The 16,662-nt window shown below is 47.1% G+C and overlaps 1 protein-coding gene across 3 annotated transcripts; it reads left to right on the top strand.

The window, feature by feature from the left end:
• Positions 1–7,598: 7,598 nt before the first annotated feature.
• Positions 7,599–16,222, top strand: TRAF5 (TNF receptor associated factor 5). Of its 3 annotated transcripts, none has more exons than XM_057398477.1 (10): positions 7,599–7,903; positions 9,060–9,117; positions 10,350–10,451; positions 10,991–11,155; positions 11,675–11,752; positions 12,139–12,213; positions 12,379–12,471; positions 13,424–13,552; positions 14,070–14,238; positions 15,490–16,222. In XM_057398477.1, the coding sequence occupies exons 1-10, from the start codon at positions 7,689–7,691 to the stop codon at positions 16,065–16,067; spliced, it is 1,662 nt and encodes a 553-aa protein (XP_057254460.1). In that variant the 5' UTR covers positions 7,599–7,688; the 3' UTR covers positions 16,068–16,222. The 3 variants fall into 3 exon arrangements, with proteins under 3 accessions (XP_057254460.1, XP_057254458.1, XP_057254461.1); XM_057398475.1 differs by having other exon boundaries at positions 13,424–13,564; XM_057398478.1 differs by lacking the exon at positions 11,675–11,752 and having other exon boundaries at positions 13,424–13,564.
• The last annotated feature ends 440 nt before the right edge of the window (positions 16,223–16,662 follow it).

The following is a 16,662-nucleotide window of genomic DNA, read 5'->3' as shown; positions in this document are numbered from 1 at the left end:
TGTCCAACTTGGCCTTGAACACTGCCAGGGATGGGGCAGCCACAGCTTCTCTGGGCACCCTGTGCCAGCACCTCAGCACCTTCATAATAAAGGATTATCTTCCCAATACATAACCTGAATCTCCCCTCTGTCAGGTTAAAGCCATTCCTCCCTGTCCTGTCCCTACAGGCCTTTGTAAAAGTCCCTCTCCAGGTTTCCTGCAGGCCCCTTTTAGGTATTGGAAGGCTACTGGGCACTATACAAAGAAAAAAACCCTTGTCCATTGGTCTGTCTCACTGTCGTTGACATTAAACCTCGTGTCATGGCAGTTTTTCACTGAGGAATTATGAATATGCACCTTGATGAGATGCACCTTGAGGTTACTAAAACCAGTGACATTGTTCACTGATGGGAGCAATAAAGCTCAAACTGGTGCCAAAAGCAAGAGCAGGGTTGGATGCTTAAGGTTGACATGAGTAATCACCTTCCCAGTGAGTACCATGAGTAGGAAAATGTGTGTCTGTATGTCATCAAATGCATGTGTGCATTAGAGCAAAACCCACTGCACTCATGAATTCCTGCGGCTGCAATGGGGGGAAATGGTTTACCCCTGGAACAAGGGAACACATCAGAAGAAGAGGGTGGCCAGCCTTAGCAAGATTTGAGTTCATCTTAGTAATCAGGATGAATAACCACTGAGTCGAGTCATAGGCTTCTCTATACATGCAGATTAAGTTCTTCATTAAGACTAAGTCAAAGGGCCAGGGGTGGAAAATTAAAACCAAACCAAGACTCTGTTATGCCTTGAGTGTTCATGGCCAAACCAACTTGAATGGTCAAAGCAACTGCGGTCCTGGATAGCGTATCCCCTTGGGACAGGGAAGGAGATTTGAACTGAAGAGCCCCAAAGACCTCATTCTGCAAAATATGCAATAGACCATTACTTGTTAGGACAAGAGAGGGCTTCACTTTGGCTCCAAGACACTAGAAGGAAACCCCATTAGTTCTCTTGCTATCTGTCCCTTAATGTTTCCTCCTTTCAGTAACTTCTTTATGTTGCACTTGTGTCTCTCCCTTCATCCTGTTTCCTAAACGCTGCTGCTCTCTTTTCACTCATCTTCATTCCTTGAGCCTGCTCGAAACTTGCTCGAGGTTTCAGCACTGCAGCTGGCGCTGGAGGAGATCGAGGGCTGCCCACGAACAACGACACCAGCCTATTGCTCTCCGCTCACCTTCCGAGTGAGATCGTTGAACGTTCAGATCCTGCTCAACTTCTCCATTTGGGGTTTTCCCCAACGCTTCCCAGAAGCAGACGGTGCTTCCTGGAGCTGTGCTCACAGAGCACGATGCTTTCGGCAGCGCTGCCTCCTCCCAACAAAACCACTCGGATCCATCCTTCCTCCTGAGCTGCCAGGGTCAAGGAGAACCCACGTACAAGCTGGTGCGCTGTGGTGATGTCAGCCTGGGCAGGGGTTGTGCACAGTCACCAGCTTGAGCAGGATGCACCCTGAGGATGTGCATGGAAGATTATCTTCTGGTTTAAAACACCTGAGTATAGAAGTGAGCTTGGGTTGCATTTAGGAACACAAACTGGATCCATTTCATTGACACCATAAAGAAGGAGGATGCCTTTCCCTTTGCCACTGGCTTCAGCAATGACTTCTCTGTGCCAGAGCTTTAGGGAAGGTTCGGGAAAACACACAGTAGGTTGGGATGCCTCCTGGGAGGGGAGGTGGGAATTGAAATAGGTTAGAAATGCACTGGGAGCAAGCTCAGTTAGAGGGCAAGGCGCCAGAAAGGGTATGTGTTACCTTTACTACAAGGCAGAATAGAAGCTTTCTGTGGAAAAGTAATATTATAAATAAGAGGAGATTTAGAAATCGCTGCTTTTATAGAAAATCAGATCCCATACTTTAGGGGAGGGGAGTCACAAATAAGTGGGGATGGAGCCCATGACACTGCAGTGAGGGCAGCACACTTTGGTCTGGGGAAGGAAGCTGGCACACAGTCAGTCAGTGCAGATGAAGGCTGCCAGGGATCCTGTGTGCACAGTGAAGTTCAGGCTCCACAACCACCAGGGTTTGTGGCCACTGAAATTATTACAAACCTAAAGAGAAACATCGTTTTCTTTAGGTGTGTTTTCTGTCAGTCAGAGAGTTCTGGTTTAGATGTGAAATGTCCCTGCAGCCCCATAGCACGAGGCACCCTTTGCCGGTGCCCTTTCCCCTGTGAGCTGTCCCTTTGCTTCCTGCAACCAAGGGGTCCACCACGGGCTCACAGTGGAGGGTTTCACAGGGCCGGGCCTGGGTTTTCCTTACATCCTCATGTGTTTCCTGCTCCCTGTGGCTTCTTTCCTTTGGGCACATTCCTCACCTCTTTTGTGAAAGGTGAAAACTCTTTTGTATCCCAGATAAAAGACGGTGAGAGAAGTTCTTGGTTCTCTTGTGTTGCTCCGGATGGCAAAATCTGTAGCCCCTGCATCAATGCAGTGGGGAAAAATACTTTCCAATGGCTTTCCTTCTATCCTAACGCTTTTCAAACACTTTCAGACGTGATCTTTTCAAAGCTATGCTGGGGATTTCCACTCCCTCGCTGGTTTCAAGTGCTCGTGCTGTTGTTTTAACCACAGAGCTCATGCAGGCGCCGCTCTCTCAGCTCGCTCTCACACTGTCTCCCCATTGAGCACCAGCGACAGTTCTCAGGTACGGCTTTACCAAAACCTCTCTTGTTAAGGCTGGCAGGAGCCTGACGTTGCTGGGATGGTTCCTTCTCTCTGCAGGGCTCTTCAGGGGTGAGCTGCGGCACAAGGGGCTGCACGGGGGAAGCTGCAGACCCTGGAACATCGCAGGGACAGAGTTCACCCCCTGAAGCAGCAAAGCGGTGCCGGCGTGTCACAGGGATGAGTGGTGGTGCCAGAATCCCTATCGGTGCTTGGGAATGTGGTGAAACACCCAGGTATCGCTAGAGAAGTTACGGGAACAAAGTTACCCTCAAGCTGTGAAGGAGATCATTTTAGGGCAGGAGTTGCCCATGTTCCCATAACAATATTGGGTTGATTTGGTGTAGAGAGATTTCTTGATACTGAAAAACTCATTAATTCATGATCAGGACGTGCAGGGGAAAGAGCACATATAGAAGATATGCCTGTAAAATCAAAGGTACCTCAGGACCAGGCGCACTTCATCAGTTGTTAGAGTGTGTTTTTAAAACTGCTGTAAGATGCTATCTGTGTTATAATCTATGCCTTGAAAAAACAATGCATCTCAAAGGGGATTTATTGCAATGCTTGACTGGAACTCTACGCAACGAAACCCCACTGTCTTACTCTGCTTACTGAAAATTTGCCTATGGAGATTAGCAAACTGATGCTTGCTTAGCAAGGTTTTACTGTGCTTTGAGAATAAGGTAATACCAGAGTTTGAATTTGATAATATTTGCTATATGCAAAAGAAAACACATTTGTTCTGCTGCCCTTTGCAGCAACATCCCCTGTGGGGCACCAGGAACGTATCCAAGAGGAAATTATTGCTGTTAGAAATGTTCTCTCCTGGGTATCAGCTGGTCACTGCACCGTGGTTTATAAGTGAGGTTTATAAGGGACAAAAATGATTCCTTTCCGATATCGTTTGTCATCACCTGCTGTTTTCCATGTAGGCTGCTCTGTTTTAAATAGGTATTTCTAAGCATACAGATGTTTTCAGACATTCCTTAGCAGGCTTTGTTACCTGTTCTGCTCCGTATGTTAGGAGCTGGGGCATATCTTTCTTATTCCCAAAACACGAGTGTGTTTGTGCAGATCCTTATGTTAGTAGTAAACCATAGAACTTTGTTGTTTTGAGTTAGAAATACCAGAGGCAGCTAATCTCCCCCATTTATAAGGCAGCTTGGAGAGGGTCATTTTAATGCAAGGCATGTTCCCCTCCACCCTGTCTCTGCCTCTCACCTCCCAGTGAAGTGACTTGATCTCAGCCCTTTCAAATTCACAGAACCTTCCCTGCCATGGCAGTTCTGATGTACTCTAAAAGGCAGATTATTTCCAGAGGGAAGGACAGGGCATCTTCAAAGTCTTGTCCCTAACAAGTGCCTTAGGGCACAGCAATAGAGCAGAACTAGAGCTAGGAGAATAGGGACATAGGTGTGTCAAGGTGCCATGGAAGATGCTAAGTAAGGAAGGGATCATGGTGCTTGTTACTGAGCAACACCCAATCCTGGACGGTAGCTGAGCTTTACCCTCCCCTCACACAGTGAACCTGGCAGAGCTGTGTTCCCTGCGTGTTTGCTGGGCAGCAAGACCAAGGACCCTGTCTTTTTGTCCATATGTGACAACCAAACCTGTGATAACAACTCATATTTGCCCTTCTCAGTCTGAAAGATGGGGTAGCACTCAGTGCCTCGGGTCTGCTGTCCTGGAGGTGCTGCAGCCTCCTGTAGTGGTGCCCTCATAGCTCAGGGGTAATGTGTGGACCTTTCCAGGGGCCTGGCTGCACGTGAGAGAAAACAGGAAAAACATACTCTCTTTAAAGAGAGCAATTACATTATCACATTACACTACACACACAGGGATGGTTTTCCCTGTGTGCAGCCTGTTTCCGTGGCTAAAAGAATGTAATCTGTCCACCATACTTGAACGGGGTGTCAGCACTGCACACCACTCTCGCCTTTCTGACTGCTGGTGGCATGGACAGGCAGCAGCACTGCTGGAGGGGACCTCTCTGAACACAGCTTTTAAAATACTAATGTGATTTTATCTTATAAAAGTTTATAATATGAATATATAAATATATTTTTATATTACATTATTATAGCAAGCCGTGCCCATGCTGATTTTTCTCCTTATTATCCTGTTCTGCTAGTGCCTTGCTCAGTTCCTGAGCAGTGAGATGTGCTAAGTGTGGAGCATGTTCTTGGTGTGTTGTTTGGTGTGGGGGCAGTTAAAGCAGCACAGCCAACATAGAAGCATAGACTCATAGAATAGTTAGGGTTGGAAAGGACCTTAAGATCATCCAACCCCCCTACCGTGGGCAGGGACACCTCACACTAAACCATGTCCCCCAAGGTTCTGTCCAACCTGGACTTGAACAATGCCAGAGATGGAGCATTCGCAACCTCCCTGGGCAATCTATTCCAGTGCCTCAACACCCTCACAGGAAAGAACTTCCTCCTTATATCCAATCTAAACTTCCCCTCTTTCAGTTTGAACCTGTTACCCTCTGTCCTATCGCTGCAGTCCCTGATGAAGAGTCCCTCTCCAGCATCCTTATAGCCCCCTTCAGACACTGGAAGCTGCCCTGAGGTCTCTACGCAGCTTCTCTTCTCCAGGCTGAACAGCCCCAATGTTCTCAGCCTGTCTTCATACAGGAGGTGCTCCAGCCCCTGATCATCCTCGTGGCCTCCTCTGGACTTGTTCCAACAGTTCCGTGTCCTTCTTATGTTGAGGACACCAGAACCGTACACAATATTTCTTGTTATGACAATTCGCCCCCTTGGATTATCCCCAGGGAGGTTGAAGCATCCGTGTACAACACCATAATGTGAAGAGCTGTTCCAGAGGCATGGAAATGGGAGAAAGCTGCAGCTGGGAGCAATTTGTACTTCGCTGCCACTGACCTCCCACTCTTTGGTAGCTGTCCATAGGACTTGGGCCTAGCTTCTAGTGATTCATGCTGCTCTTCTATGGGTGGTCAGAGTTAATTCTGTTTATTTCAGTAAGTGGAAGTCCATGGGTTTTTACATGTAGATTTTCAGTGCCCACAGATCAGTTTCTCTGTGTGTGCTGTTGCAGTGGAGTTGCAATGAAAATCCCTTTCCTGCATGTGTTGTGTATCTGCCACGAGAGGATCTTTATGCAGCAGGAGCCTGCCTCTCTCTAATGCATTAAAAGCATCATTACAGCTCACACACGTGCTGAAGAGTTGCAGTGTATGCAAAGAAAGAGCCTTCTCATTGCTCTTAGCTGTGAAGAGGCAGAAGTGAAAGCAGATTGTCTCCTATGTGGGCCAGGCATTAGCGTAAGCAGGAAACTGATTCAGTTAACCATCGGTGTGCTCTTGCTGTCACCAAAAAGCACTTTTTCCCCTGACGGTTTCCCTTTGGTTTCAGTTAAGAGAGCACTGGAAGCTGAGTCACAGAATCTCAGACTGGTCTGGGTTGGAAAGGACCTTAATGCTCATCCAGTTCCAACCCCTGCCATGGCTCTTCCATTGGAGGAGAGGTTTCTGTTCTTGCCTTTGGCCCGAAATGCTCTTTGTGGTGCCCTGAGGTGCCCACTGCTGTGCAGCGTGGTCCTGAGCAAGGCTGAGGGGGGAGAAGGTGCTTTCATGGACAAGACTTGTCAGTGTGTTCCTGTTGGTTACTGATGTTAGATGATCAGTTGTGCTGGAGCAAGTCTGACATTCAGCCTAGTGGAGGGCGGGGAGGCTCTCATAAGCTGGGCAGGTAGATGCTGTGTACAACCATGCACATGGGTGCTCAGTTTGCTGTGAATGAGGTTGGTTAAGTGCTTTGGCTTGTTTTTGAATGGGGTGTTTTATCTGTCCACAGGATTTCCTCGCCCAGTACGGTATATTAAAGTAGGAAGGAAAATGGATGCTGCTTTCGGAAGCCTAAGGTGCTCTGTGGCAGTGCTGGAGCTGCGTGCAACACAGTGACCTTACAGGAGCTAAATCGGAGCTCTTGGGGGGGGTGCTGATGCCAGTAAGAGCAATTCAAGTGACTGACAGGGCAGGTGATGCACACAGAGGAGAAAGAGCATCCCACAGCACAGCTACAGAACCAAGCACTTCCCCCGTGAAACCACCTGAGAGCTTGGGTGCTTTCGTACACATCCTGTGAAGAACAAATGTCTTCGGAAGGCAAAGCTGCAACAAACAGAAAGCAGAGGGGCTCTGGGTCTTGAGCCCCAAACTACTGCGGGATTGAGGGACCGGGGGCAGATCTCAAGGTTTGTGACTCTGGGCTGGAAAAATCTGTTGCTGCTTCTTTTCTTATGAGAACATAGATGCTGCGTTGCTGTGCTGTGTGTGAGCTTCGGTAGCTTGAGAGGAACACTTCTGATTGCAATCTTGCTTTTCTCCTTTGTTTTCCACCCCTTCCTTCAGGCAGGATTAACAGAGCTGAGAACGTGCACAGAGCCAAGTAAAACTTCAAACAAAATAGGATTAGAGTTTGCTGCCATAAATGAGGAAAAGGAAGATGTCAGCTTAAGAGACTTGGACTCCTGTAACACCTAAACCAAAGGTAAAATCCTCTTGCTGCCTTTTGTAAGCTCCTTGTTGTGAACCACAAAGCTGTCCCCTGCTTGAGCCACTGCAATGAACTCCTGAGATTCACTGAAGTTCCTGTGGATGGGCTCTATGTTAAGTGTAGGCTTTCCTGGTGCATTAGGGCCAAGACTTGGCCTCCGCTTTCCCAACCATGCCCGTGACTCTTGGAAGTGTTTTGAGACTACGAGCTGCTGCAGGAGAGTGTGAGCCCATGAAAATCTCTGTTCTGCAGAGCAACAGTCACACTGTGAGACTGCCACAGAAGTGTGCTGTGACGCTTGTCGTGTCACCACCGCTTTGTTGTCCTTCCATAGCCGGCGCTTCATCGCCCTCTGAAACCTGTCGCATCCCGCTGCAGATGACACCCCCCTGCCGCAACCGGTAGCTGCAGCACGTGGTGAATGCCTGAAGGGACTCCTCCTGTGCCTGGCTCCCAGTGCAGCTCTCATGGCCTGCGATGAACCCGCTGCTCTCTCGGGCATCCTCACGCGCCAGAACTCCTCCAGCGCCGCCTCCCTGGACTCCCAGCCCGATGCTGACTACACGTTTGTGGAAGCCTTGGAGGAGCGGTACAAGTGCGCCTACTGCCACCTCGTCCTTCGCAACCCGCACCAGACGGGCTGCGGGCACCGCTTCTGCCAGCAGTGCATCCTGGCTTTGAGGTCAGTGCAAACTCCTCCCGCAGCCACAAGCTCCCCCTCCCCTAAAGAAGTCAATTCCTTCTGCACTTCAGCAGGGATGGATAACAGAGAGATAACTGCCATAGGTAACAGTATTGATCTGATCAACGCTGAGGGAGTCGGGGGAGAGACTCTGTTGAACTCAACTGCGTGCTCAGTGTTTGAAAGGCGTCTTTAAGGACCTTACCCGCATACTTTGGTAACCACAGGGAAGGCAGAGTAAAGCAGTTGTTGCTGTAAGCTTAAGCTGTACGCCGTGAGGTGCTATTTCAACCTGTCTGTCTGGCATCGTGCCATTCAGACGAACTTGTGGCATTAATGTCTCATAGTGTCAGCACCGGTGGTTAGATTAAGCTATTTTCATCTGCTTCTCTAGAATTGATTTTAGAGGAGATCTTAAACTGATGACTGTTGCCTGATACCAAAGTCAGGTCACAGGGCTGGTGGCATCCACCTGCTTGGGACTGAGCTGCAGGTACAAATGAGACAGCCTGTCTGGGAATGCATTATGGACTGCTTGGTGTAGGATCCGAGGGCAGGATTTGGCCATGAAGGCTGCAGAGGAGACAGTTTATGTAGATGGGTGTCACCATTTACCTTTACATGCTTTGTGTTTGCTGCTTTCTCTCCCTGCCTCCTGTTTGCACTGCCTCAGGAAGTGCTTTCCCATCTCTTACTGTAGGACTTCTGGAAGCCTTTTGAGACAGGAGCCATAAGATCTCCTGTCAGTGGTGTAGCAAGGCTTGCACCAGGCAAAGACCAGGTTTAACACACACGATGGGACTTTTTCCAGATGTGACATGATGGCCAGAGAGTGACAAAGTCCTCTTAACTAAAACCCATCTTATTAGCACTCATAGGACAAACTTTGCTTTCTGTTATATATCCACTGGTTGGAACTTGATGATCTTAAGGTCCTTTCCAGCCCTGCCTATTCACTGTTGCAGCTTAATGCCCTCTCAGTGCTATGGGCAGAATTTGGCTGCGGAGTTGCCAGACTAAAGTGATTTTGAAGGCCTTTTTTGGGGTTTTATGGTATCGAGTACTGACTTCTGCCAGAGTCAGATTCCAGCACGGCCCAATGTGGGTAAAGAAATCAGTTTTTCTGTGGGATAACACAACTCTTCTGTTGATCTAGAGAACTGAGCGCAGTACCCACCTGTCCTGTCGACAAAGAGACAATAAAAATGCATGAGGTAAGTGGCTGTAGTTTTACTTCAGCAGCCAACATCCGCATGGAAAAGGCAAGGCAGCTGAGAACAAGGTGGCTTTTAGTGTGTTAGACCTCGGGGCAGAGCAGCTTTGCTCTCTGAACTGATGCTAAGGGATTCAATCTATTCAGTGATGCTCTCCCAGAAAGGAAGTGTGGGTATGAAGCTAAAGCTTCATTTTATACCTCATGCTCTGAAGCTATTTCATTTTAATCTTCTGTAGTTCCAGGGGAGTGCTGAAGAGTTTCACAAAGCTTTAAATCCTCCCTAGTCATCAGAGGTCTTGTTTAGTGGAGAGTTTAGTGACTTGCCTTTTCAATGCCCCAACTTACTGTGTCATCTTTGTTTTAATTTGGTTATAATTTGCTGCCTTAACTATTGCCATTACAGCTGTTTAACCCTGCAGACTTAATTTACTTGTGGGTAACTTTTTAGAGGAAAAGGTAAGTTCATGCTTCTAATTTTGCAAGCTATTGAGTCTTTATTATTATTATTATTATTAATAAATAATAGATTCATTTGTCCCTATTTCTATGCCAAGGCTTGAAAGTGTGCTACATCCTTGGTCCTGCCAGAATGAATTTTCCAGTGAAACCATATGTCTCCTTCTTCTCTGTCCTCCTCCTGACAGGAAGCTGCAATCACAGCATCCACATGAGTTTTGGTTTTCATTCGCTAGCTTCCACTTGGTGCAAACTCTGACAGCAGCAGCGCACCAGTGAGCAGCTTTAGAATGCTCTCCAAATAAGACTGAGACTTTTCTCTGGGGGCTTAATTTGCTTCTGCACACACAGCAGGGAACAGAGCTGTTTCCCAGAGCCTGCAGAAGGGATAGCTCGGCAGCACTGCCATCCCAAAGGCACGCTGCACTGCGTGCGTGTCGGAGGAGCGTGCACAGAGCTGGTCTGGCCTTTGGGGCCCATTAGCTCCAGCTGCTTTCTTCTCGATACAGGCAGTGGTTTTATAGCTCCTGAGCTCCTAATCCTGCTGGCTGTGGGATGGATCAGCAGTTGTGGATAATTATATGGTGAAAACCCCCTATGCTTATTAGAAAACCCATACATGTGTTAATTTCTATTTTCAGTACCCATTTCCAATATGAATCATCAAGAATCATACAGTTACAAAGACTACACTTGTGTCCTTAAAAGACTGATCGTGATGTCTTGCTTTTTCACATGTGACCGCATGTGAGGGCTGGTTTGTTTCCTTTACAGGTATTCAAAGACAACTGCTGTAAAAGAGAAGTTCTCAACTTGCACGTCTTCTGCAAAAACACTCCTAACTGCAACTCGAAAATCATGCTGGGACGGTACCAGGTTAGTTTGAGCCAAGCTGGAAACCTTTGATTTTCAGGCAAACTCTGAGTATTTATGAAAATCTAAATTCCAGGGATTGTCTTCAGAGCTACTGTAGCAATGTGGTTTAAGTACAAAGGTTATAACTCAGCCACAGTGTAAGTAACAAATGCTAAGCTCAGAATACTACGGCTTGTTCCAGCTTTGCCTTAGGTTATTAAATAAGAACCATTTGCTTTATGTAGCTTTAGTTTATCTACAGCACCTCTATGTACCTGCTGTATGCCTAGGCACCATGCAATGGCTGGTTCAAGAGAACTTGCCAAGACTGCCTGTGCATTTGGGCCTTTTTCAGCATTTCAATTGGATGAAAAGTGGAAGTTAAACAAAGGAGTCTCCAAATGTTCATATCTGCTTTAGTTTTGAGGTTGGAAGAGAAGAAAGCTTATGGAGGAAAGAGTATTTGGAGTTTTGTATGTGCCCAACCTGCCGACTTTCTGTGGGGCTGTTGGAGGGGTGATGAAATCCTTTGGGGTTTAATTTGCTGTTGCACGTTGCAGGAGCATCTTCAGCGGTGTTTGTTTGAAAGCGTGCCGTGCACTAATGATGGATGCTGTGACCAAGTTCTTCGGAAAGACTTGGAAGAGCACTTGAGCCAGCACTGCAAATTCCGAGAAGAGATGTGTCAGTACTGTAACAAATGTGTGCTGTTGGTTAACATCAAGGTAAGAATGGAAAACATTCCCTGGGAAACCACAGCAGGTGTTTCCTCTTCATGTTGTTGAGTGAAAAGTTGCCAGCATCGCAATGGGGCCTAACTCCTGAAGCAAAATTTGGCTGAGTAGCTGAAGCAAAAGTATAATACATGTGCTTTAAGTAATACCAGTTACTGTTACTCTCTTATGAAGGACGATATCAAATCATCAAATGGTATGGGTTGGAAAGGACCTTAAGATCATTTAGTTCCAACCCCCTGCCGTGGGCAGGGACATCTCACACTAGACCATGTCATCCAAGGCTCTGTCCAATCTGACCTTGAACACTTCCAGGGATGGGGCATTTACCACTTTGGGCAGCCTGTTCCAGTGCCTCACCAGCCTCACAGTGGTGCCTGCACCTTGTATATGCTTGCATATGAGGCTTGCACCTGTATTGTCTGGGATTACCTTTCAATAGTTTACTCTTGTGTAGATTACTTTACAGAAATGCAACCCATTGCCTTGTTTTGTTTCTTTTCCCCCCAGAATCATGAGAAAAATGACTGTCCTGATTATCCTGTGCCTTGTCTCCACAACTGTTCCCAAATCATTCTGAAAAAAGAGGTACTATTGTTATTTCCTATACTGTGATTCAGCACAGCACACACACATTTATGAAAGCTGAAACGTTGCAGACCCCATTGGTGGTTCCAACAACCAATGTTCCAATTAAACTTCACTGCTCGAAGCATTTGCTTTGTTTAGATCTGAAAGGGATATATGGCTCACCTTAGAAGTGAGCTATTTGGTTACTGCAAGCTATTGGCATTCTGCAGCGTGGAATAATATCTGGCTTGCTTATTGATTCAGAACATTCCGTTTCCTCTTCCAATGATCAGTGTCATGACACTGGCTTTTGTTCACCCTGTCTGCAGGCATTCAGGCTTTAGCAGTGCAGCAAATTACTTCATGTTTCTTTCCTAACCAGTTTCTTTGCTCATTACCTGCAGACTGAAAAGCACCACGCTGTGTGTCCCGAGGTGGAAGTGGACTGCCCCTATAGGCAGTACGGCTGTCTTGTAAAGGTACCAGTTTATACATCTTTATCCTGAGAATCAGGTCTGCCATTCCCTCACTGTCAAAGCACAGAGGCATTTTAAAGGCTTGATCAGTAGATATTTTACTAACAGCTTCACCAATCTGCATATCTTATTATCTTGTTCTTTGACTCCCACCTCTGCCTCACTAAGGTTAAAAGAGGGAAACTTGCTGAACATGAGAACGGTGCCCTGAGGGAGCACATCCTGCAGATCTTAGACAAGAACTCCCAGTTGGAAGAGCAGGTAAGTCGGATTTAATGAGCACTTCTCGGAGGTGCCTGGCTGGTTGGAGGATGATTCTGCATTTGTTGCCTGGTTTAGCTCAGCTACATTTTAAAAGACTGTTTTTATCATCTTTGTACACCTCAGCAGTCAGAATAAGCTCTTCTAGTCAAGCCAGCCAATTAGATGGAAACCTCTCTGTGCTCAGGCACGTATATTCTCCACCAAGCACAGTGGGAGGCTCATTGTCATTGCTCACTTCATTTCATTTCAGTCTTTGCTTACAGTGGATACAAGGTTTAGAGAGGAAGCATTTTAAAGTTGCAGTGGTCAGACTGCTCCAAAAGGGAGCATTTAGATGCCCAAGTCACCCACCCTACAGCAGCAGCACAAAGTAGTGCAGAGCCAGTTACAAGGACCTTCCACTCAAGATCATTTCTGAGGCTCCCAGCAGGTGACAGTGAGTGAACACTCAATCCTACTAAGGTGGATGCATCCAAACTGATGGCTGACTTACTATTTTGCTTGTTCATGCTAAAAATAAGTGCCCAAAAGTGCTAAAACTTGATTTTGGAGTTAGTATCCTTCACTGACTCCTCTCTTGTACTAGTTGGACCTCAGTAGAGAAAAAAAACAATAATAAATATATACATGCATAGAAACGCACATGCACATGTGTGCATGTATTATTCTACTACAGAGCCAAATGGCTCATCGTGATGGGGATGAGGGGTATGAGTCTGTCTGTGCCTGCTGCCACACAGATCTATTAAAGAGTGTCATCTCCTCATGTTCAGTTCTTGCCAGTGCTTATCCATGACTGTGAATTAGGGTAGTGCTTTATGTAGCTACCTTAGAGGCTTCGCACTGTAAACTCGTCCACTTTCTCCCATATAGTCACATATGTCTTAATTTGATTGTTGTACGTTTTGGTGTGCCTTCACATTTTCACTCTGTTCTTTCCATCCATAAGATAACTGACCTGTATAAGAGCCTGGAATGCAAAGAGATTAAAATCCAGCAGCTAGCAGAGGCCATTAAAAAGTGTGAGAAAGAACTGAGACAGTTTACACAACTGCTTGGTAAAAATAGCAACTTGATGGTAAGCACACAGGTGAGACGTTGGTTTTATCTGGTTTGCAGTTGCTTTCTTGCATCCTGAACTATGTTTCTCCAGTAATAGCTGTCATTAACAGCAGGGCAGTAACAGATCTCCCAGATACTTCCCAAGCCCTTCTTGTTGTCGTGTTGTGTTTTCATGTTAACCAATAAAGAAGTTTAAGAGATCTGCTCTGGGCTAAAAAGACACTACGAATCCTCCTGGTCAGATCTCTGTGTCAAAGATGCCGGGTGTAAATGTGAATAATCAGTTGGGTGAAGTGATGCATTGTGAATGGGTCTGAATGAGGGATGGCTTCTCCGCCAGTAAATGTGCTGAATTAATCATGAAGGAGCACCGGGATATGTTCCTAAGCCAGCAGAGCACTTGGAACACGTTGTATAGATGATACTGCTGACATGCTAAAGACTTCTTTACCTTGTTTTAAATGAAATGGCTGATCTCATGGATGCCTCTTGTCTTCGCTTCCCACCCTCTTCCAATGGCATGAACTGGGAAGGCTTTGGCCAGTCACCTGGATAAATCTGCACGCCTGGAGTCGCAAGTGAAACAGCTAATACAGACGGCAAACCAGCAGCAAAGCAAATTAGACTTGCAGCCTCTGTTCGACATGATTGAGAATGTAAAACAGAAGATTGCCCTGATGGAGACATACGATCAGCGCTTGGGTACGTTGGGACTTCCCATCCTGTTCTGCACAGGTATGGGGGTTTTGCTGATTTACTGGCTAAGTAGAGGCTCTGGTGCTACTGTCACTCAGTTGCAGCTCTTCACTAGAAAGAGCTTTCTTCTTCTTGCTTTCTAAGACCAACCCATGGTGGTGTGTGCTGTGTGCTCGCAAGTTCCTATGTTCCTATGGCACTGTAGGGGCAGAGAGCTGGCCTTGGTGAGGCTGGTGCCCTGTGATGGAGGCAGCATATTGTCCACATTCAGGCATTAAATCTGGTTTGTAGTCACCCGTCTTCCTTGTTCAATTACCAGCTGCAAGTACATTTTCAAGACGTTTATAGCTGTAGTAACATGAGCTCACAGCCTCTACTCAGGCTTGAGTAGCTCAGTTTCATGGAATCATAGAAGCACAGAATAGTTTGGGTTGGAAGCAATGAGCAGGGGAGTCTTCAGCTAGATCAGGTTGCCCAGAACCACATCCAGCCTGGCCTGCGATGTCTCCAGGGATGGGGCATCCAGCACCTCTCTGGGCAGCCTGTGCCAGTGTTTCACCATCCTCGTTGTAAAGAATTTTTTCCTCACATCCAGCCTGAATCTCCCTCTTTACATTTAAACCCATCACCCCTTGTCCTGTCACAACAGGCCCTGCTCAAAAGTCTCTCCACATATTTCTTATAGGCCCCTTTTAAGAACTGAAAGGCTGTAGTAAGTTCTCAGATTCTTCTCTTCTCCAGGCTGAACAACCCCAGCTCTCTCAGCCGTTCCTCACAGGAGAGGTGCTCCATCCCTCTGATCATTGCTGTGTCCCTCCTCTGGACCCTCTTCAACAGGTCCATGTCTTTCCTGCAATGAGGACTTCAGATCTGGATGCAGTACTCCAGAGTCGAGGGGCAGAATCACCTCTCTTGACCTGCTGGCCATGCTCCTTTGGACGCAGCCCAAGATACAACTGGCCTCTGGGCTGCAAGCACACACTTCCGGGTCATGTTCAACCTTTCATCCACCAAAACCCCCAAGTCCTTCTCCTCAGGGCTACTCTCAATCCCTCCATCTCCCAGCCTGTATTGATATGCCCCGAGCTGGGTGGAAGACCCCGCACTTGGCCCTGTTGAACCTCATGAGGTTCACATGGACCCCCTCTTGAGCCTGTCTGAGTCCCGCTGGATAGCAATAGCTTGGGTCCAGTTGCTCTTTGTATCCGGTGCTCAGCCAGTTTTAGTTTACTAACCATTTCTCTCTTCCTCCCCTAGTTGTTTTGGAAGGCCAGTCCAGCAAACACGATCTCCAGATCAACATTCACAAAGCACAGCTCAATAAAAACGAAGAACGCTTTAAGCTTTTGGAAGGCACGTGCTACAATGGGAAATTAATCTGGAAAATCACAGACTACAAGACGAAGAAGAAGGAAGCAGTGGAAGGCCGCGTCCTCTCCATATTCAGCCAGCCCTTCTACACCAGCCGCTGCGGGTACCGGCTGTGTGCGAGAGCCTACCTGAACGGGGATGGCTCAGGGAAGGGAACGCACGTCTCCTTCTACTTTGTAGTGATGAGAGGGGAGTTCGATTCGCTGCTACTGTGGCCTTTCAAGCAAAAAGTCACACTTATGCTTTTGGACCAAAGTGGGAAAAAAAATCACATTGTGGAAGTCTTTCGAGCCGACCCCAACAGCAGCAGCTTCAAAAGGCCGGATGGAGAGATGAATATTGCCTCCGGGTGCCCACGCTTCGTGCCACACGCGGTCCTGGAGAACACAAAGAACACCTACATCAGAGATGACACTCTCTTTCTGAAAGTGGTTGTGGATTTAACTGATCTGGAGGAACTGTGAAAAACGCTCCTGGTCAGTGTGACTGCTTTAACCAACAAGGAATGTTTTCTTGGTGACCACCAGCCATGCGATACTGAATTGCCACTAGTCAAGACACTGATACTGTTTTGAGGCTTTTGGATTGCGTAACAGACAATAAATTGCCAAAGCATCAGACTTCCTTCCCTTTTATAACCCTTTTTTCCAGACCGTGTTTTCCAGGCAGCTGGAAGTCCGGTTTGATGCAACATGCATTCGATCCATGCATTCTCGGCTCAGTCCAAGCTAGGGGCAATCCTTGGCTCCCATCACCAGACTGGCATTTGGAGATGAAACTCCTCCAGCAAGCTCCGTGGAACCCAAGCAGGCCTGTGGGCTCCCGTCCCTCACACAGAACTGAAGCCATACCCATGCATGCAACTGCATTTCACCTGTCTGAAACGGAAGCATTTCAACATCAGCACATTTGAATCAAAGTACCTTGATCCCTCCATCTCCTGGATTTTTGCACCTTTTCTTGTTGTAACTGTGTTTTCCAGAAAGCCCAGAGGAAGATGCCAATGCCTCTTACTTTTCTAGCCTGGTATCTCGGCTGTATAGAGTACTCCCAGCTCAC

The sequence above is a fragment of the Pezoporus wallicus genome, unplaced genomic scaffold, assembly GCF_028554395.1.
Source record: "Pezoporus wallicus isolate ANWC-B61680 ecotype Strahan unplaced genomic scaffold, APGP_CSIRO_Pwel_v1 contig_11493, whole genome shotgun sequence".
Classification (NCBI taxonomy): Eukaryota; Metazoa; Chordata; class Aves; order Psittaciformes; family Psittacidae; genus Pezoporus; species Pezoporus wallicus.
This window is presented reverse-complemented; position numbering and strand designations above follow the sequence as displayed.

Excerpts from the sequence above, each read along its gene's own strand:
- TRAF5 (XM_057398475.1), top strand. The coding sequence starts at position 7,689 with ATGGCCTGCGATGAACCCGCTGCTCTCTCGGGCATCCTCACGCGCCAG. Across the intron at positions 12,472-13,423 it reads ACTCCCAGTTGGAAGAGCAG|ATAACTGACCTGTATAAGAG; the intron begins GTAAGTCGGATT and ends TCCATCCATAAG. Across the intron at positions 13,565-14,069 it reads ACTTGATGGTAAGCACACAG|GCTTTGGCCAGTCACCTGGA; the intron begins GTGAGACGTTGG and ends TGAACTGGGAAG.